General features: G+C 47.1%; 1 protein-coding gene across 1 annotated transcript; it reads right to left on the bottom strand.

Moving 5' to 3' along the window:
* Positions 1-427: 427 nt before the first annotated feature.
* RPS6 (ribosomal protein S6) lies at positions 428-21,078 on the bottom strand. Its single transcript, XM_040417227.1, has 6 exons — positions 20,954-21,078; positions 19,650-19,781; positions 19,347-19,557; positions 5,018-5,164; positions 1,162-1,319; positions 428-562 (listed from the first exon to the last, which is right to left on the bottom strand). Exons 1-6 carry the CDS (start codon positions 20,957-20,959, stop codon positions 467-469), a joined length of 750 nt encoding a protein of 249 aa, XP_040273161.1. The 5' UTR covers positions 20,960-21,078; the 3' UTR covers positions 428-466.
* Positions 21,079-21,335: the final 257 nt, after the last annotated feature.

Genomic DNA, 21,335 nt, shown 5'->3' with positions numbered 1-21,335 from the left:
TAGGTCATCAATTCCTGGATTACTTTAACATTAAAGGGCTTTACAGGAATTACTATTTTTTTGTCTTTTAACAGCAATTAAGGGACCTTAGGCTAGGCCTCTGCCTTTTTACAGCAGTCATTAACTGACCTGGCCATCCAGTTATGCTGCACTGATTAGCACACACTTTACAGTCTGTATGTACTACAAGTGGTTGAGAACCTTCATCATAATTGCATCACTTATGCAAACTTCAGTTTTCAAAAAGTCAGAATGTTCACTACCCTCATTTTGCTCAAACCCTCGAAGTTGCAATGATACATTTCCAGTACAAGTATGAATTTTGAGGGGAAGCAATAGTGTTATCATAATGCATAATCTTCCAACTCTTAAAAGTAGTCTAAGTGATTCTTAGTGCAATGTTCAAAGATTAAAAAATACACAAATGGTCTTTTACAAGAAAATGTCTTTATTTAAATCATAAGGATTACTTCTGGCTGGATTCAGATTTTGATGTGGAGGCTCTCAGAGACGATAGTCTCCGTCTCTTGGCGATCTGCTCCTGGCGCTTCTCCTTAGCCTCCTAAATAGTAAAAGAATTACATTATAAAGTGTTTTAAAATAGTGCACATACCAAATGGAAACATCAAAACTCTAAATTAGGAATGAAACTATTACTCGATTCAATCGAGTAATTCGCAAGAAAAAAAAACAATGCAAATGTTTTGAATCAAGGATTCATTTGTGTCATGTGACCACAGAGCGGGAGTGAATCGCTTGCTATTATTGACCGCTCCATGGTCGCACGCACCACACTTTCCTCCTGACATAGTGCATGTAAACATGCACTATGACCTGACTGATGTCAGGACAACAGTGTAGCGCGCAGAGAAGATGGATGAGCTGTGGAGCGGTGCCCCTACAGGAGAGGTATTTTATGTCACTGGGGACATGGCTAGGAGGGGGAGATCATGGCACGGGGATGCTGATGTTTTTATAAAGAAAAATGTTCTTTTAGTTTTTGTTAGCGTACTCTATTAATCCTTGGATTAAATCGATCGAATATTCTACTATTTTTGTAATCGATAGCTGCAGCCCTACTCTAAATACTAACAATGTGCGTTATTGGAACAATTTCATAATTTTGGAAGGATTTTAATGAAATAAAAATGGTGATCATACCTTTGTTCTCTTAGCCAACAGCTTGGCATATTCTGAAGCCTCCTCTTTATTCTTCTTTGTACGCTGCTTTTTCAGGGCGATACGTCTACGTTTGTGTTGAAGCACTCTTGGAGTTACCAGACGCTGGATCTTCGGGGCCTTGGTTCTTGGCTTCTTGCCTGTTTACACAAGTCACATTATTACGCACCAATGGTTTAGGTGTATTCTGAGAGTAGGCATGATTAAGATGATCCTAAACGGGTATTCAGTTCCCAAAATATGACTTAACCTCCCGACCGCCTAACGCAGGGATGCATCCTGCGGGAGGCCGGGTTATTCCTCCTGGACGCATCGGCGCGTCATCTCGCGAGACTTCCTGTGAACGCGCGCTCACAGGATTGCAAGGTAAACGAGTTGATCTACAGCCTGCCAGCGGCGATCATTCGCTGCAGATGCTATTTTTTTTTAACATAAGAAAGGTATAAGACGCGTCTAATATACCTGGTCCTCTGGTGGTCCCTTTTGCTTGGATCGACCACCAGAGGACACAGGCAGCTCTGTAAGTAGCACAAAGCACTACACAACACTACACCCCCCCCCCCCCTCCGCAGTCACTGATTAGCGTCATCGCTGTCGCTAATCAGCACTAGTACTATATAGTATCTGTAAGTGATCAAGACTGATTGCAATCAGATCTATATCAGTACATTAGGGTCACCTTAGGGCTCTTTCACACCTGCGTTATTGTCTTCCGGCATAGAGTTCCGTCGTCGGGGCTCTATGCCGGAAGAATCCTGATCAGGATTATCCTAATGCATTCTGAATGGAGAGTAATCCATTCAGGATGCATCAGGATGTCTTCAGTTCCGGTACGGAACGTTTGTTGGCCGGAGAAAATACCGCAGCATGCTGCGCTTTTTGCTCCGGCCAAAAATCCGGAACACTTGCCGCAAGGCCGGATCCGGAATTAATGCCCATTGGAAGGCATTGATCCGGATCCGGCCTTAAGCTAACCGTCGTTTCGGCGCATTGCCGGAGCCGACATTTAGCTTTTTCAGAGTGGTTACCATGGCTGCCGGGACGCTAAAGTCCTGACAGCCATGGTAAGTGTAGTGGGGAGCGGGGGAGCAGCATACTTACCGTCCGTGCGGCTCCCCGGGCGCTCCAGAGTGACGTCAGGGCGCCCCAAGCGCATGGATCACGTGATCCATGTGATCACGTCATCCATGCGCATGGGGCGCTCTGACGTCATTCTGGAGCGCCCCGGGAGCCGCACGGACTGTAAGTATACCGCTCCCCCGCTCCTACTATGGCAACCAGGACTTTAATAGCGTCCTGGGTGCCATAGTAACACTGAAAGCATTTGGAAGACGGTTCCGTCTTCAAATGCTTTCAGTACACTTGCGTTTTTCCGGATCCGGCAGGCACCTCCGGCAACGGAAGTGCATGCCGGATCCCAACAACGCAAGTGTGAAAGAGGCCTTAGGCTCTACAAAAAAAACGCAGTGTTCGCCCGATCAGGCCTGATCTTGTGCGCACACTTGCGTTCAGTCCGCCCCACCGCAGTGACAGAAATGCTTTTTTCTGATCACTGCAAAAACACCGTAAAATCGCTGCAGCGCTATAAAGATCACTTTTGAGCTTTTTAAATCTTTATTAGCGATCACAGCTTTTTTGCACATTTTTTGGCAGAGATTTTTTCATCCACATTGATCGATGCGAATGAAGAAATCTGTGCCAATAATTTTTTCTTTCAGCCCAGAGGCTGAACGAAAAAAAAAAAAAATTACCCGTATGCTCAATATAAGGCCTCATGCACACGACCGTGCCGTTTTTTGCGGTCCGCAAACCACGGATGGGCAAAAAACGGAAGGCGCCCGTGTTGACTTCCGCAATTTGCGGAACGGAAGCCGGCAATATAAATGCCTATTCTTGTCCGCAAAGCGCGGACAAGAATAGGACATGTTATATTTTTTTAGCGGGGCCGCGGAACGGAGCCACGGATGCGGACAGCTCACGGAGTGCTGTCCGCATCTTTTGTGGCCCCATTGAAAAGAATGAGTCCGCATCAGAGCCTACAAAACTGCGGCTCGGATGCGGACCCAAACAACGGTCGTGTGCATAAGGCCTAAGGAAAATAGCAGAAACTCCTAATGCTGGCCATACATGTAATGATTGCCGAGACCCTCAAATGCCAGGGCAGTACAAACACCCCACAAATGACCCCATTTTGGAAAGAAGACACCCCAAGGTATTTGCTAAGGGGCATATTGAGTCTATAAAAGATTGAACTTTTTGTCACAAGTTAGCGGAAAGGGAGACTGAGAAAAAAAAAATGTGGGGGATTGGGTCAGCACAACCTGTATGTAGGTGCACATCACTATGGCAAAATACATATACAAACGGAAAATGCAAATGTGATCGCACTCTACATCCAGCATTCTGCCCTGCCTCCATGCTGGATGAGACATTGGTGTACATTTTGGCCAAAGCGTAATAAGCCACTCACCACGTCAAGGTCGCCTCATTTGAGTGGTCCCTAACACTAGTTCCTACCTGTTTATGGGCCATGACAGCCATGGCCCGTACACCAATGTCTCATCCAGCATGGAGGCAGGGCAGAATGCTGGATGCAGAGTGCGATCACATTAGCATTTTCCGTTTGAGAAAAAAAAAAAAAACATTTTCCGCTAACTTATGCCAAAAAAAGAAAAAATCTTCTATGAACTCGCCATGCCCCTCACGGAATACCTTGGGGTGTCTTCTTTCCAAAATGGGGTCACATGTGGGGTATTCATACTGCCCTGGCTTTTTAAAGGCCCTAAAGCGTGAGAAGAAGTCTGGAATCCAAATGCCCTCCTAAAAGGTACTCAGACTTTCAGCCCCTTTGCGCATCTTGGCTGCAAAAAAAAAAGTGTCACATGTGGTATCGCCGTACTCAGGAGAAGTAGGGCAATGTGTTTTGTGGTGTCTTTACACATATACCCATACTGGATGAGAGAAATCTCTGTAAATTGACAATTTTTTTTTTTTTTTTAACAAAGGGAAAAGTTGCCATTTACAGAGATATTTCTGACACAAACTTGTATAGAAATGTAATTATATTTGAACAATTTAACCAGAGAAAGTTAAAAATACTTTTGAGAAAATTGCGACCTATTTTGATTAATATCGGAAAAACGAAAAATCTTAGCAGCAATAAAATACCACGAAAAGGAGGTAAAATTTATTTGGGTGGCAAGTTATATGACGAGCAATAAACCGTGAAAGTAGTGTAGTGCAGAAGTGTAAAAAGTAGTCTGGTCATTAAGGGGGTTTAAGCTAGGGGAGCTGAGGTGGTTAAAAAAGGTATGGGGTAAAAAGTAAGACAATATGTAGTAAACCCAGAGGTATATATTTTTTTAATTAATTTTATTTACTGAGGCAGATCTTAAACAGGCAGTTATAGATCACCTACACAACAGACCATAACAGCTCCATTATGTTTTGTAGGGCTACTGAGAAAGCACATGCAACTTTTGCTGCAACTGTAGTAAAACCACAAAAAACGGTATTTACATGAGGTTCAGTGGTGCAACTATTCCGAATCATCACGGTCCTGTGTGAATGGAATAGAGGGGCACTGCTTTAACTGCCAATAGTAGCCCTATTCTGACTGCTGGAGGGGTAAAACCTAGTAACTTAATGCCAGGCTTGCAAGTTGCCGTTTGGACCAGACCTCTCATTGGACAAGACCTAGCTAAGATTTGTCCAGGCCTGACCTATGGATATTGTAGGTTTCACTGCATATAAAATGTATTCACAAGGCATGCTGTAAACTCGAGTAGGTACTACACAAGCACTACCATCAACAACTAGACCTACACCACACATTTACCTTCTTTAGTGAGAGGCTTCCTGACCACATACTGGCGGACATCATCTTCTTTAGAGAGGTTGAAGAGCTTGCGGATTCTGCTGGCCCTTTTTGGACCCAGGCGACGAGGAACAGTCTTGTCAGTAAGGCCGGGAATATCTTTCTCACCTAAGACAATTTAAAAAGCCAAATTACTACATTTAAATATTTAGTGTAAGGTGCATTTCATAAAAGAAACACCATTTCATAAGCACCCTCTGCTACTAAGGCATATTGGTTTGAAGCAGTAATATCACTACAGCCCAATGAGAACAGTGGTCAGGGCATGGCGGGTGCTAAAGTCCGATCAATTCACTGGAGTAAAATCTTGAAAGGTTTCCATGCATCCCAATGTCCCCATGACAGCAGCCAATCCAGTTTAAGTCACCACATGCCCCAGTAGTAAACCAAGTGAACTGGTAGATTCATTAGTCTTATCGAAAATTTTTGTCCCCATGCAGATCAGTGCCTTTCGTGATATACAAGAGACATTTGGTTCAACGAAGACCTCACTGTTACACCTCGCTGCCCCAAATGCTCCAGTGTGTTGTAGATATCCCGGCCCCCATCTGAGTAACAGGGCAGGACTGGTGTAGTCTCACCTGGCCCTGTGTTCTCATGCATGTGCTTCAGGAAACCACACACTGTACAGACTACTTACAGTGCCTTGCAAAAGTATTCACCACCACCCCTCCCCCCTTGACTGTTATGGTACATTACAGCCTTAAATTCAATGTTTTGTTAATCTGAATTTTATGTGATGGATCAGAACACAATCTAAGATGAACAGAAATAAATATATATATATATCTATATCTCTAAAAAAAAATAAAGGGAACACTTAAACAACACAATGTAACTCCAAGTCAATCACACTTCTGTGAAATCAAACTGTCCACTTAGGAAGCAACACTGAGTGACAATCAATTTCACATGCTGTTGTGCAAATGGGATAGACAACAGGTGGAAATTATAGGCAATTAGCAAGACAGCCCCAATAAAGGAGTGGTTCTGCAGGTGTTACCACAGACCACTTCTCAGTTCCTATGCTTCCTGGCTGATGTTTGTCACTTTTGAATGCTGGCGGTGCTTTCACTCTAGTGGTAGCATGAGACGGAGTCTACAACCCACACAAGTGGCTCAGGTAGTGCAGCTTATCCAGGATGGCACATCAATGCGAGCTGTGGCAAGAAGGTTTGCTGTGTCTTGTCAGCGTAGTGTCCAGAGCATGGAGGCGCTACCAGGAGACAGGCCAGTACATCAGGAGATGTGGAGGAGGCCGTAGGAGGGCAACAACCCAGCAGCAGGACCGCTACCTCCGCCTTTCTGCAAGGAGGAACAGGAGGAGCACTGCCAGAGCCCTGCAAAATGACCTCCAGCAGGCCACAAATGTGCATGTGTCTGCTCAAACGGTCAGAAACAGACTCCATGAGGGTGATATGAGGGCCCGACGTCCACAGGTGGGGGTTGTGCTTACAGCCCAACACCGTGCAGGACGTTTGGCATTTGCCAGAGAACACCAAGATTGGCAAATTCGCCACTGGCGCCCTGTGCTCTTCACAGATGAAAGCAGGGTCACACTGAGCACATGTGACAGACGTGACAGAGTCTGGAGACGCCGTGGAGAACGTTCTGCTGCCTGCAACATCCTCCAGCATGACCGGTTCGGCATTGGGTCAGTAATGGTGTGGGGTGGCATTTCTTTGGAGGGCCGCACAGCCCTCCATGTGCTCGCCAGAGGTAGCCTGACTGCCATTAGGTACCGAGATGAGATCCTCAGACCCCTTGAGACCATATGCTGGTGCGGTTGGCCCTGGGTTCCTCCTAATGCAAGACCTCATGTGGCTGGAGTGTGTCAGCAGTTCCTGCAAGACGAAGGCATTGATGCTATGGACTGGCCCGCCCGTTCCGCATAGCTGAATCCAATTGAGCACATCTGGGACATCATGTCTCGCTGTATCCACCAACGTCACGTTGCACTACAGACTGTCAAGGAGTTGGCAGATGCTTTAGTCCAGGTCTGGGAGGAGATCCCTCAGGAGACCGTCCGCCACCTCATCAGGAGCATGCACAGGCATTGTAGGGAGGAGGCACGTGGAGGCCACACACACTACTGAGCCTCATTTTGACTTGTTTTAAGGACATTACATCAAAGTTGGATCAGCCTGTAGTGTGTTTTTCCACTTTAATTTCGAGTGTGACTCCAAATCCAGACCTCCATGGGTTGAAAAATTTGATTTCCATTTTTTTATTTGTGTGATTTTGTTGTCAGCACATTCAACTATGTAAAGAACAAAGTATTTCAGAAGAATATTTAATTAATTCAGATTTAGGATGTGTTATTTTTGTGTTCCCTTTATTCTATATAAATAATACTATTGTTTAGAAATAGAAAACAGAAAATTGGCCTGTGCGTATGTATTCAACTCCTTTGTTAGGAAGCCCATAAAAAGCTCTGGTGCAACCAATTACCTTCAAAAGTCAGAGAAATGATGTCCACCTGTGTGTAATGTAAGTGTCATATGATCTGTCATTTCATATACACACCTTTTTTGAAAGGCCCCAGAGGCTGCAACACCTAAGCAAGAGGCATCACTAACCAAACACTGCCATGAAGACTAAGGAACTCTCCAAACAAGGGACAAGTCAGGGTTAGGTTAGAAAAAGTATCCAAATCTCTGATGATGCCCAGGAGCATCATCAAATCTAACATAACCAAATGGAAAGAACATGGCACAAGAGCAAACCTGCCAAGAGACGGCCACCCACCAAAACTCACGGACCGGGCAAGGAGGTTATTAATCAGAGGGAGCACAGAGACCTAAGGTAACCCTGGAGGAGCTGCAGAGTTTCACAGCAGAGACTGGAGTATCTGTACATAAGACAATAAGCCGTACGCTCCATAGAGTTGGGCTTTATGGCAGAGTGGCCAGAAGAAAGCCATTATTTTCAGCTAAAAACAAAGGCATGTTGTGAGTTCGTCAAAAGGCATGTGGACTCCCAAAATGTATGGAGGAAGGTGCTCTGATCTGATGAGACTAAAATGTAACTTTTCCGCCAAAGAAAGGCCTCTTTCACACTTGCGTTGTTGGGATCCGGCGTGCACTTCCGTTGCCGGAGGAGCCTGCCGGAGACGGAAAAACGCAAGTGTACTGAAAGCACTGAGTACTGAGCCTTTCAATGTTACTATGGCAGCCAGGACGCTATTAAGGTCCTGGTTGCTATAGTAGGAGCGGTATACTTACAGTCCGTGCGGCTCCCGGGGCACTCCAGAATGACGTCAGAGCGCCCCATGCGCATGGATGACGTGATCCATGTGATCACGTGATCCATGCGCTTGGGGCGCCCTGACGTCACTCTGGAGCGCCCGGGGAGCCGCACAGACGGTAAGTATGCTGCTCCCCCGCTACACTTTACCATGGCTGCCAGGACTTTAGCGTCCCGGCAGCCATGGTAACCACTCTAAAAAAGCTAAATGTCGGGTCCGGCAATGCGCCGAAACGACGTTTAGCTTAAGGCCGGATCAATGCCTTTCAATGGGCATTAATTCCGGATCCGGCCTTACGGCAAGTCTTCAGGATTTTTGGCCGGAGCAAAAAGGGCAGCATGCTGCGGTATTTTCTCCAGCCAAAAAACATTCCGTTCCGGAACTGAAGACATCCTGATGCATCCTGAACGGATTTCTCTCCATTCAGAATGCATTAGGATAAAACTGATCAGGATTCTTCCGGCATAGAGCCCCGACGACGGAACTCTATGCCGGAAGAAAAGAACGCTAGTGTGAAAGAGCCCAAAACGCTATGTCTGTCGCAAACCCAACACATCAACCAAACACCACCATCCCCACAGTTCCTTCTCATCTGTGCTGCTGAGGAGAACACCTTGTTCTCAGATACTAGACTGCGCAATAGCAAAGCCTAGTATTGAAAAAAGGCAAATCTCGATACCAGGCAAAAGTATCGATTGGGTATCGAAAATTCGATACCCGAAACAACCCTAGTGGTGGCAGCATCATGCTGTTGGGATGTTTTTCAGCAGCCGGGACTGGGAAACTGGTCAGAGTTGAGGGAAAGATGGATGGTGCTAAATAGAGGGATATTCTTGAGCAAAACCTGTACCACTCTGTGCGTGATTTGAGGGTAGGACGGAGGTTCACATACCAGCAGGACAATGACCCCAAACACACTGCTAAAGCAACACTTGAGTGGTTTAAGGGGAAACATGTAAATGTGTTGGAATGGCCTAGTCAAAGCCCAGATCTCAATCCAATAGAAAATCTGTGGTCAGACAGAGGACCTTTCATGGGTCCGAACATTGTAAAATAACTATCTGGACATGTAGCCCGGCGCCCAGGGATTTCACTGCACCCATTATCCCTGGGCGCCGCTCCGTTCCCCCGCTGTGGCCCCGTTACCTTCTCCCGCGCTGTACGGTAATTGCTACTATCGGTAAATCAGGGAAGAGTCTGCCCCATTTCTCCCTTGTCCTATTCATCCTAATATAGATTTATTAGGGTCATTAAGGATTTTTACACTGTATGCTGAGCTATGCCTCATGCATAGTACAGCAGGCAGACTACCATTGCAGGCCTGGAAGGCTTCAGCAGAAAGGCTGCCATGGTAACAGATCAGAGACTCGAGATTTCACTGCGGGGCCCCCAATCGGAAGTCAGAGGGAGCTGCATCCCTCTGCCCAACTCCACAGATGCCGAAATCAGTGTTGATCGCACCATCTGAAGAATTACATGACAGGGTTCAGCAGGATCGCCATTCCCCATCATTGCAGCTGGAAACCAGACAACCCCCTTAACCCATTAAATGGGTACTTTAGCTTTTACATACTGGTCACCTATCCTCAGCCCACTAATTAGATGCGTTTGGTACTTTGTGTAGTGGCTTAACGCCTTCAATACCGAGCCACTTTTCACCTTTAAGGGGGTTTGCAGTTTTTTTAAACTGATCTATCCTCTGGATAGATCATCAGCATCTGATCGGCGGTGGTCCGACACCCGGGATCCCCACCGATCAGCTGTTTGAGAAGGCAGTGGCGTTGGCAGTAGCGCCACGGCCTTCTTGTTGTTTACCGCAGGCCCAGTGATGTCATACTGGCCTGGCCGTGGCTAAGCTCCATTCAAGTGAACAGAGCTTAGCACCGCCCAGGCCAGTGATACTAGTAGTGACGTCACTGGGCCTGAGAGAAACAGCGAGAAGGCCGCAGCACCGCTGCCTTCTCAAACAGCTGATCGGCAGGGGTCCCAGGTGTCAGACCCCCGCCGATCAGATGCTGATCAATTCAGAGGATAGATCAGTTTAAAAAACTGCAGGACCCCCTTTAAGGGAACTTTCACACTTGCGGCAGAGGATACCGGCAATCCAGACGCAAGCGGATGGCATTTGTCAGACGGATCCGGATATTTTGACATGCCTTAATGCCAAATCCAGCAGAGTGTTCCGGCAAAACTGATCCATTTTTGCGGTTTGCGCATGCTCAGACCACAAAAAAAAAAAAATATGATAAAAAAATTTAAATACATGCCGGATCCGTTTTTCCGGATGACAGAGACGGATCTTGCATTTTAATGCATTTGTCAGACGGATCAGGATCCTGATCCGTCTGACAAATGCCATCAGTTTGCATACGTTTTGACGGAATCCTCTGCCACAAGTGTGAAAGTACCCTAGCAAAGCAAGAATTAACATCCAAACAAAACTCAATATTTATTGTCGTTTACAGAAACACCCCATATGTAGGGGCTCATTTTTTGATGGATGAGATGACTGTTTGATCGGTACTCTTTTAGGGTGCATATGACTGATCGCTTGCTATTGCCACGATGCCTAACGAAGGCATCGGGCTGCTTTCACTGCCATGGGGTCCCCGTCACAGCAGCACGGGGACCCCATGGACACCGGCACCCGCGAGGATACCGCATATGCTGCGGTCAGCGTGGAACGCGGCTGTGCAACGGTTAATGCACCGGCAGTGTTTTCACCGATGCCGGAGCATACAGCAGTAGTCTGGCTATCAGTGACTGCCGGACCTCTGCCTCTGATAGGGCGGACGCAGGAGCTGCGTCCGCCCTATCAGCACACCGTACCTGTACTACGCCGTACATGTATGATGCTGGTAGCGAACGGGTTAACTAGCATAGTGTAGTTTAGCTCTCTCCAGGTGGGTAAATTTAAAGCTGAAGTACCACTTTAGGACGCATCCATTACCTTATTATCCTGTCAACATTGTTGCACCAATTGTATTTAATGGCATTTTGAGGTACATATAACGTATTAGGCTAGTTTCACACTTGCGGCAGGACGGATCCGACATGCTGTTCACCATGTCGGATCCGTCCTGTGGCTGTTTCGCCGTGCCCCCGCTCCGTCCCCATTGACTATAATGGGGATGGGGGCGGAGTTCCGGCGCAGCACGGCGGTGCGCGGAGAAAGCCGCCGGACTAAAAAACCTGACATGCAGTAATTTTAGTCCGGCGGCCTTAAGCCGTGCACCGCCGTGCTGCGCCAGGGCTCCGCCCCCATCCCCATTATAGTCAATGGGGACGGAGCGGCGGCCTGGGGGCACGGCGAAACAGCCGCAGGACGGATCCGACATGGTGAACAGCCTGTCGGATCCGTCCTGCCGCAAGTGTGAAAGTACCCTTAATAAACTTTATTTTTGTGGTAAACCATAAGTGTTTGTAGGGAAAATATAAAAAAAACCTTTAGAAGTCTGATCGGCAATGACATCAATCAGGAACATTAACCCCACGAATACAGTGGTCAATTGTGACCACTGCATCCTAGAGGTCTTTTTCTAGGAGTGCTGTGTTTCCAGGGGAACGAACAGCATCCCCCACACCGAGGGGGAGCCGTTCGGTTGCCATGACAGCCGTTTCATAAGGCTGATCACATTTCACCCCTCAGATGCAGTGGTCAAATGTGACCACAGGATCTGAGCAGTCTTGAAGCAGTAGCCACACGCTCCCACAAAGCGTTCCCCTGCTGAGATCAGAGTCTGTTACACTGTACTAATAGCCACCAATGAACACAATGGCCAATCTAATGAAGAATTGCGTAACAGGAAAAAAATAAAATTTGTCACTTGCACTCCCCAAAATTTGTCACATCAAAATGGTATCACTGAAAAGTACAGGTCGCCCCACAAAAAAAGCTCTGCATGAAGAAAAAGGAGAAAAAGAAAAAGAAGAGCTGTGGCCGAATTGCATTTTCCCCTCTTAATTCCACCACATTTACAATTTTTCTAGCTTTCTGCTACATAGTATACAATATAAAATGGTGACATCAGAAACTACAATATGTCCTGCAAAAAACAGCTTGCATGAAAATTGTAAAATAAAGTTATGGATCTGAAACTGCAGGGTGAAAAAAAAAAATAAAAAAAAATGCTGTTTGTGCACTTATGTCTCGTGGCATTTTTGGCAGTAAAAACACCAGCTTCAATGTTAGGCTACTTTCACATTAGCGTTTAAAGAGGACCTTTCACTTGTAAAAACAATGTGAACTAAGTATGCTGCCATGTAGAGCAGCGCTGGGGGATCTCACTGCACTTATTACCCCTGGGCGCCGCTCCGTTCTCCCGTTATGCCCTCCGGTACCTTTGCTCTGTAAGTTATAGTAGGCGGTGTCTGCCCTTGTCCTGTGGGCGTCTCCTTCTCCTAGGCTGCAGCGCTGGCCAATCGCAGCGCACAGCTCACCGCCTGGGAGAAAAAAAACCTCCCAGGCTGTGAGCTGCGATTGGCCAGCGCTGCAGCCTAGGAGAAGGAGACGCCCACAGGACAAGGGAAGACCCGCCTACTATAACTTAAGGAGCAAAGGTACCGGAGGGCATAACGGGAGAACGGAGCGGCGCCCAGGGGTAATAGTAAGTGCAGTGAGATCCCCGGGCGCCGCTCTACATGGCAGCATACTTAGTTCACATTGTTTTTACAAGTGAAAGGTCCTCTTTAATGCCGCTATTCATATCAGTCATAGGATCTCAATAGCTGAAGAAAACGCTTCAGTTTTGTCCCCATTCATTGTCAATGGGGACAAAACTGAATGCACCGTTTATAGTTGTGCTCCCATAGCAGACAGAAAAACGCTGCAAGTAGCATTTTTCTGTCCGCGATGTAGTGCAGAGCAAGACGGATCCGTCCTGACACAATGTAAGTCAAAGAAGAACAGATCCGTTTTCTCTGACAATAGAAAGCTGATCCGTCCCCCATTGACTTTCAATGGTGCTCAAGACGGATTCGTCATGGCTATAGAAGACATAATACAACTGGATCCGTTCATGACTGATGCATGCCGTTGCAGTGCTCCAAATGGCGACCAAAATGGTCGCCAATGCGACTTAGAAAATGGCGACAAGACTTTGTAGTCTTGTCGCCATTTGCGCCTAAACCCTCTGCTGCTCTGTCTCTTTAAGGCTGCGCGCCGGCTTTTTCTTCCGTGGTTCCTTTTACACTTAGCCGACGCTCTCTGGTGTCAGGAGAAAGCCCCGCCTACCCACTTCGCCATTGGCTGCCAGGTATAACCCGGGAACTACAATCTGCTGGTCTAGTTAGTAGGTGAGGAGAGCTCCTCCCACTGATTCGTCAGAGCCACCCGTTCACTGGAGACATGTCAGGGAGCTCCGGAGTCCTGTGTCCACTCTGCGCCGTGCATTATAATTCATGTATAGTGTAATGCTCCCCCTGACACATTGCCTCAGGACTGTGCCTCTGCCGAGCATGATGCGGCCTCCACATATCAGGTAACGAGACTGACGAGCAGAGACTGGGCTCTTTTTAATGGAATCTCTGTCTCCTCTGTCCTGAAATATGTCATGAAGCCGCTCAGCTTAGACTTCATGCTGGCTCTGACACAGTGGTTTTAACCTTCAGCGCTGATGTCACATAGTAAGTCTGCCTTGTAGCTGAAGATGAATGGATCCTGTGAAACCTCCCACATGACAGCAGTGTGATCTCCAGGTCAGGTTTAGACCATGTACTGCAGAGGCTGCTGGGGGGGACGGCTGTTGTTGAGTGGTTAATTATAACTACACTTTTTTATGTATGTAATTCTGCTCTCCTGGAGATGTAACTTTTTTTTTTTGTATTTTACGAAGTGTATTTTTATTTTATAGTACCCCTTTACAATCCTGGGTGCATCATAACTGCCATGTGTTACAGCAAAGAAGGAGTTTTCTCACACTGGGGTCCCCACCAGTCCATAGACCCAAGGGGCCACAGTGCTAGGTAAAGTGTCCCACTGAAGTTTTCTCTGAAAGGTTCCTCTGACAACCCCTACTGTGCTGGATACAGCCAGTGGGGCGGAGGTGACGTTCCATCAGGAGTGTTCGCTGTGTTTGGGGACCTGGTGACAGTCCCTACAGTCAGCCACCCTCTGCCATATCTGATCGTCCGGTGACAGCCATAGCCACCCTCTGCCCTGTCTGATAGTCCGGTCACAGTCGCTGTATCGAGTGACACCCCTCTTCAGGACTAAGGTCCTCATACACATTAGATGCCAGTGGCTGCACACATGGACTCCTGTCTGCTTCCCTTGCATTATGTTAAATGGTCATGTGATGCAAGGAAGGCAGATCTCCACTGTGGCCAGTAATTGTCTTGATGGCACTGCAGTCTAACGTTTTCATAGAAAAACCCAAGACAAGCAGCGGAGGCTGGGAAGTGAATGAGCCAGGACCCAGCCCCTAGGGATTACCAACGTCAATCTGCCTAGTCTGATAGGTCATGGGAAGGAGTGCACAACCCCTTTTAACTGCGTGGGCTGTAACCTAGAAAACCCCATGCCTCTAGTCCTAAGCATCCCAGCTATATTATATGCATTTTAAATTTGGCGACTAAAAATTTCATTTGGCTCCTAAATTTTTCAGGTTAGGAGCCAATGGCTTCTTGATATTTTTTTTTGTCTGGAGCCCTGCGTTGTATTATTTTAACGGAAGCGTTAAACTACTAGTGTGAGAGTAGCCTTAGATGACAGCCTAATTTTTTGCTACTGTGGCTTATTGTTAGATTTTTTTTAATGCAGCATAATGTTTTTGGCTTTTCTGGCATTTTGACATACTTGTAGGGAAAAAAAAACACCACTTACAGCCTAAGCCCTCATGCACACAACCTTTTTTTTGCGGTCCGCAAAAACGGGGTCCGTGATCGTGTCCGTTTTTTCTTCCGTGGGTCTTCCTTGATTTTTGGAGGATCCACGGACATGAAGGAAAAAAGTAGTTTGTGTCCGCCTGGCCGTGCAGAGCCAAACGGATCCGTCCTGACTTACAATGCAAGTCAAAGGGGACGGATCAGTTTGACGTTGACACAATATGGTGCAATTGCAAACGGATCCGTCCCCCATTGACTTTCAATGTAAAGTCAGGAGTCCCTATTAATATACCATCGGATCGGAGTTTTCTCCAATCCAATGGTATATTTTAACTTGAAGCGTCCCCATCACCATGGGAACGCCTGTGTTAGAATATACCATCGGATTTGAGTTAGATCGTGAAAACTCATATCCGACAGTATATTCTAACAGAGGCGTTCCCATAGTGATGGGGACACGTCAAGTTAGAATATACTACGAACTGTGTACTTGACTGCCCCCTCCTGCCTGGCAGCACCCGATCTTACAGGGGGCTGTACAATTAACCCCTGAGGGGTTAATTGTGCGTATCATAGCCCCTTGTAAGAGATCAGGTGCTGCCAGGCAGGAGGGGGCACACCCTCCTCCCTCCCCATTTTTAAATTCATTGGTGGCCAGTGGCCACCAATGAATGTACAGTAACACAGGGGAGGGAGGGGGGGGGGGGTCGCACTGGCCACCAATGAATGTAATACAGGGGAGGGAGGGGGGCACACTGGCCACCAATGAATTTAAAACTGGGGAGGGAGGGGGGTGTGCCCCCTCCTGCCTGGCAGCACCCGATCACTTACAGGGGGCTATGATCCGCACAATTAACCCCTCAGGTGCGGTAACCTGAGGGCTTAATTGTGCGGATCACAGCCGTCTGTAAGAGATCGGGTGCTGCCAGGCAGCAGTCATGTACACAGTTCTTAGTATATTCTAACTTGAAGCGTCCCCATCACTATGGGAACGACTGTTAGAATATACTGTCGGATCTGAAAAAGCTTTTATGCAGACGCATCTGCGATCAGTCTGTGTGAAAGTAGCCTACGGCCACGGATGCCAATCTTGTGTGCATCCGTGTTTTTTCACGGACCTATTGACTTGAATGGGCCCGTGAACCGTCTTCCGTCAAAAAAAAAAAAAAAAAAAAAAAAAAAGGGACAGGTTTTATTTTTTAGACGGACAGGAAACACGGATCACGGCCGCGGATGAACAACGGTGCATTTTCCGAGTTTTCAATGGACCCATTGAAAGTCAATGGGTCTGCAGAAAACGGAACGGCCACGGATGCACACAACGGTTGTGTGCATGAGGCCTTAAAGAAAGAATTGCCCAAATTTGCTATGGATTTTTTTACAGCTTAAAATAAAGCCATAGAAATGGCTTGTGATATTTTTAAGGGCATTTTTGCAGTAACATTTGAATGGCTTTCCATGGGTTGTCCTCCTACAGAAGAGTAGATAAAAAATAAAAATTGCTTCAATACGCTGTGTTCCAAAAAAACTAAAACAAATCCAAAATGAAGAAACACCAAAAACACTTAAACACTTGTGTGTCCTGCATCTATGGGGATCTGGATCCATTAGACATTTACAGCATATCGTGTGCAGAAATGTAAGATTAGAATACCAACATCAGTTTCCAGCAGATATCTGCACATCATGTTTGCTGACAACTAAGGCTACTTTCACACTTGCGTTCGGAGCGGATCCGTCTGGTATCTGCACAGACGGATGCGCACCTATAATGCAAACGATGGTATCTGTTCAGAACGGATCCGTCTGCATTATATTTCTGAAAAAAAAAAATCGAAGTCTAATTATTAGTCAGACGGATCCGTCCTGACTTTGCATTGAAAGTCAATGGGGGACGGATCCGTTTGAAATTGCACCATATTGTGTCAACGTCAAGCGGATCCGTCCCCATTGACTTACATTGTAAGTCTGGACGGATCCGTTTGGCTGCGCACGGCCAGGCAGACACCAAAACGCTGCAAGCTGCGTTTGGGTGTCCGCCTGCTGAGCGGAGTGGAGGCGGAACAGAGCCAGATTGATGCATTCTGAGCGGATCCTTATCCACTCAGAATGCATTGGGGCTGTACGGATGCGTTCGGGGCCGCTTGTGAGAGCCTTCAAACTGAACTCACAAGCGGAACCCCGAACGCAAGTGTGAAAGTAGTCTTAGTATGTGCTTGACTAGCAGTTGTGGATCTGAAGAAAGTGTCAGGGCTGGGGTGGGAGAGGAGATTAAGGCCACCTATTAACCACACACTGAAAATCCACAACATCAGTGCTGTAAAACGCACCTGAGCAAGGCTTCTGTGAAGATTTGGGCTCAGATTCTCAAATCTAAAGCATGTCCCCTAACAGATTTCTTTCCGTTGCAATGCAAAGGGGGACATCTCCTACAAAAGCCACTGATTTTGCCACAGATTTCAGGCCATTTCCATAGCGTAAAAATTTTAAGGCGTATTCCAGTTTGACGTTATCCCATCGAGCATGCGCATTGCTGCTCCATCTAAAGACTATTTACAAGGATCTCTTACACAGTATGGCAGATACAGACGCACTGCACTAAGTCAGCCATTAAACAGAGTGCCCACTGAGCAGCAACATCAAGAATAAGGCAGAGAAATTCCCTCAAAATGACACGCACCATTACTGGTCTGTTGGGACAGACCTGGAGTCAGTCACAGAACAGATTGAGCACTCCATTTTACTGCTCCTGGGACTGCACAGAAAGCCCAAACTAGCGGCAGGTGGTCACTATGGCATCAGTGTAAACTAACCCATTGGCTTTGGATGTTCTGCAGTCACAGGAGCTTACTTGTTTGAATCCTATTCCGCAAGCATCAAGGGGCTATGGAGAGCAAAGCTTTAATCCAGAAAGAACAGACCATGGAGAAATGTACTATTACAACAGCTCGGTGTACAAGTCCCATATTACACATAAGAGACGGTGCACATGTTGTTATCAGCCTTCAGCAGTCTGAACATGACCAGCAACTAAATTACTGGCAAAGCCACTGCGTTTTCCTAATGGCAGCCTTATATTTCAGACTTTGGGCCCCTTATACATGAGCAGATTACAGCCAACCAGCAGTCATTTAATGGGGTTTTCCAAGATTTTTTTTTTTTTTTTACTGGTGACCTCTGGATAGGTCATCATTACTCTGGTCTGACACCCAGGACCCCCCCCCCCCCCCCCTGATCAGCTGTTCGAGAAGGCATCGGTACTCCTGTGAGCACCCCTGCCTTCTCGCAGCTTACCAAGCACAGCACATTGTACAGCGGCTGCGCTCAGCTGCTCCTAGGCCATGCAACTGATAAACTGGCCTAGAAAAAGCTGTGAGGTCATAGCACTACTGCCTGAAGACAGGTCATTAGTAAAAAATATTTCAGAAAACCCCTTTAATGAGCTTTTACAAGGGGGATAACTGCCTGAATTAGTGGCCACAATGGCGTTTCTGCAGCAGTTCACATTGTTGGCATATGCTGCCATGTTTATGTGAAGCAACGATCTCGCCCATCATTGGTCTGTGGAAAAGATCTGTCAAGGAATATGCGCATGGTGCGGAAAATCTCAGTGTAATGCAGTACTAGACAGGGCTCATGCACACAAACATTTTCTTTGCAGACCATATGCGGACCCATTCATTTCAATAGGTCCGCAGAAAGAAGAAAAAAAAAAGTTATTCTGCGTGCATTTTGTTTCCATATGTCTGGAGCAAAATAAATAAATAAATAAATAGAACATGCCCTGCGGACAAGGATAGGACTGATCTATTAGGGGCCAGCTGTTCTGTTCCGCAAAATATGGAATGTACACGGACGTCATTCATATTTTTTTTCGGATCTGTTTTTTTGCGGACCACAGTGCAGGTGTGATTTTTCAAAACCTCATGTACATGGTGCAGATCAATTTCTGCATGAAGTTATTTTGAAATCCACAGTGTCCATGGTTTGTGCGGATTTTGAGTGGAAATTTTACCATTTGCAATGAAAACAAAACCTGAGGCAAATGTGCAAGTAAACCCGCATAAAAATAAGCATAAACTACACTGCTGCGTGTGCACACCCTTTGACTGAAGGATGGACCAACTAGCATTGCTAACCTGTATCAAAAATACATTTTAATTTCTAAGCGACTTTACAGCAGATTTTTGCAAAAGTCAAACTGCAACAGCAACTCACCTTTCCTGACAATAACCAGGTTCAGCACACTTAAGTTTGCATCCACAATACAACCACGCACAGACTTGCGTTTCCGCTCGCCAGTCCTCCTAGGGCGGTAGCAAGAGTGACCTTTGCTGAGGAGCAGACGGACACGTCCATGAGTGAGGACACCCTGTTTCATGGGGAACCCTTGCTTGTCATTTCCTCCGCTGATACGCACAACGTATCCCTGTGTAAGAATATGGAAAAAAATAAATCAATGCCGCCTCACAAGGACAGCTCAACACACTGCACCGCAACGCCACAAGTCAACTGTCTTACCTTCCATTCTTCACCCAAAGGATCAGCAGAGACCTCCGTGGCCATACGTTTTTCATAGAAGGTCCTCAGTTTGCGCTCATCATCCACCTCAATGAGCTTCTGGCAGCCAGTGGCTGGGAAAGAAATATTGAGCTGCAGAAAGAAGAAGAAGAGGTACCATTATAAACAGGTACTGACAACAAGGAACAGAAGCGTATAGAAGAACTGTCCAACCAGTGCCATAATGGCCTGTCCTGTAGGTAAAGGGGCTCTCCAGTCAGGTAAGGGTAACAGCAGCTCTTGCCAAGAAGGATTTGGGCTGAACAGGACTTGCATGGATGTGCTGGCGGCTTAAAGGGTTCTCTCCATATTTACGGCATATCCAGTTTAGGGGACCTGCACCTACCTTGACAAGGGGCAGCCCTGAACCCCATCTTGTGGAGAGGTCACCACACGCGTGGCTCCTCTATGGGAGTTCCAAAAACAGTAAGCATGTCGCAGCCCTTTACAGAACTGTTATAAAAGTGAAGAGCCACCCACTCCACGTATAGCAAGACCCCTGTTCTGAAGGAAGGCAGGGGTCCCAGATATTTATGGCAAGTTCTGAGGATATTTAAAAAAGGGCCCATATAGGAATAACCCTTTAAAGGGGATGTTCAGCTTTCAAACTTTTGGGTAGCTCTCAACTCTTCATTGGACCAATAGAGTCTGGAATAGATTTGGGGGGACGACGACACACAGACACATGTGCTGTCGCAGTGGTGAAGTGTCCCCCAAGCAGCACATCTTGGGGGACGGGCCATGAGTGCATCAGGACACATGACAGCCAACCACCACCCATTGTTGACAAGCGGGGACCAGAACCCAGACAACAGAAGCAGCAGGTAAGCATGTGTCCTGCCATAAGTCTGGTGAGGAGGGGGGCTGCCCAGCTGTAAGAGTTCAGAGGCCCCGCTGCCGACTCTGTCCTACGCTTCTGCTATGAATGGGGTCTACTGGAAAGGAACAGATCTGCAGGTAAAGAGCAGCCTGGATAACGGGGCCACTATTACAGACCCCTACAGGGATTGCCTCCAACATAGGCAATGCTTCCAGCGCCGCACACAGGCCAGGAGGAAAGCCATGGAGCCCGCGTACAGTCAGCGGACGGAGACACGTAGAAGCCAGTCCAGCGGCAATCCGCAACCATCGAGCTCCTGACAACCCACTGCCCACACTCCACGCCCACCGCCGGGCTCCTCACACCCCATGCTCTGCAGCCCGGGCGGTATTTCCCCGGAGACGGCGCTAAAAGGCTTCGATTAATGCTTCATTTCCCGGCTCACCTTCATGGCCGCCAACCAGCCTGCCTTAGGTTCCCTGCCGGAAAGAGGCCGAACTTCCGTTCCGTGATCTCATATAGGGAGGAGGAAGAGATTGTCCTGCAGTCAGGAGAACATAGTGAGCGGAAGCCAAGGCGCCACCTGGCGGCGGGAGGTTAGTATGCCGGCTTCCCGTCACTTGTATGAGGAAGGTTAGACAGTGCTACCTGAGGCAGTTTATAATGAGGTCTGGACCGTGCACATAGCAGCCATGTCTTTTTCTCATGCTTTGCGTCCTGACAACACAAAGTGAAAGAAGAAGGGTCATCAGCCCAGCACTGTGCTACCAAGTAATGGGATATCAAGATGGCTATTATATTAGGACATTAGTATATGGAGAACCTCT

The sequence above is a fragment of the Bufo bufo genome, chromosome 2 (genome assembly GCF_905171765.1).
Source record: "Bufo bufo chromosome 2, aBufBuf1.1, whole genome shotgun sequence".
Lineage (NCBI taxonomy): Eukaryota > Metazoa > Chordata > Amphibia > Anura > Bufonidae > Bufo > Bufo bufo.
The sequence above is the reverse complement of the archived record's forward strand: the minus strand, read 5'-3'. Positions and strand labels throughout refer to the sequence as shown.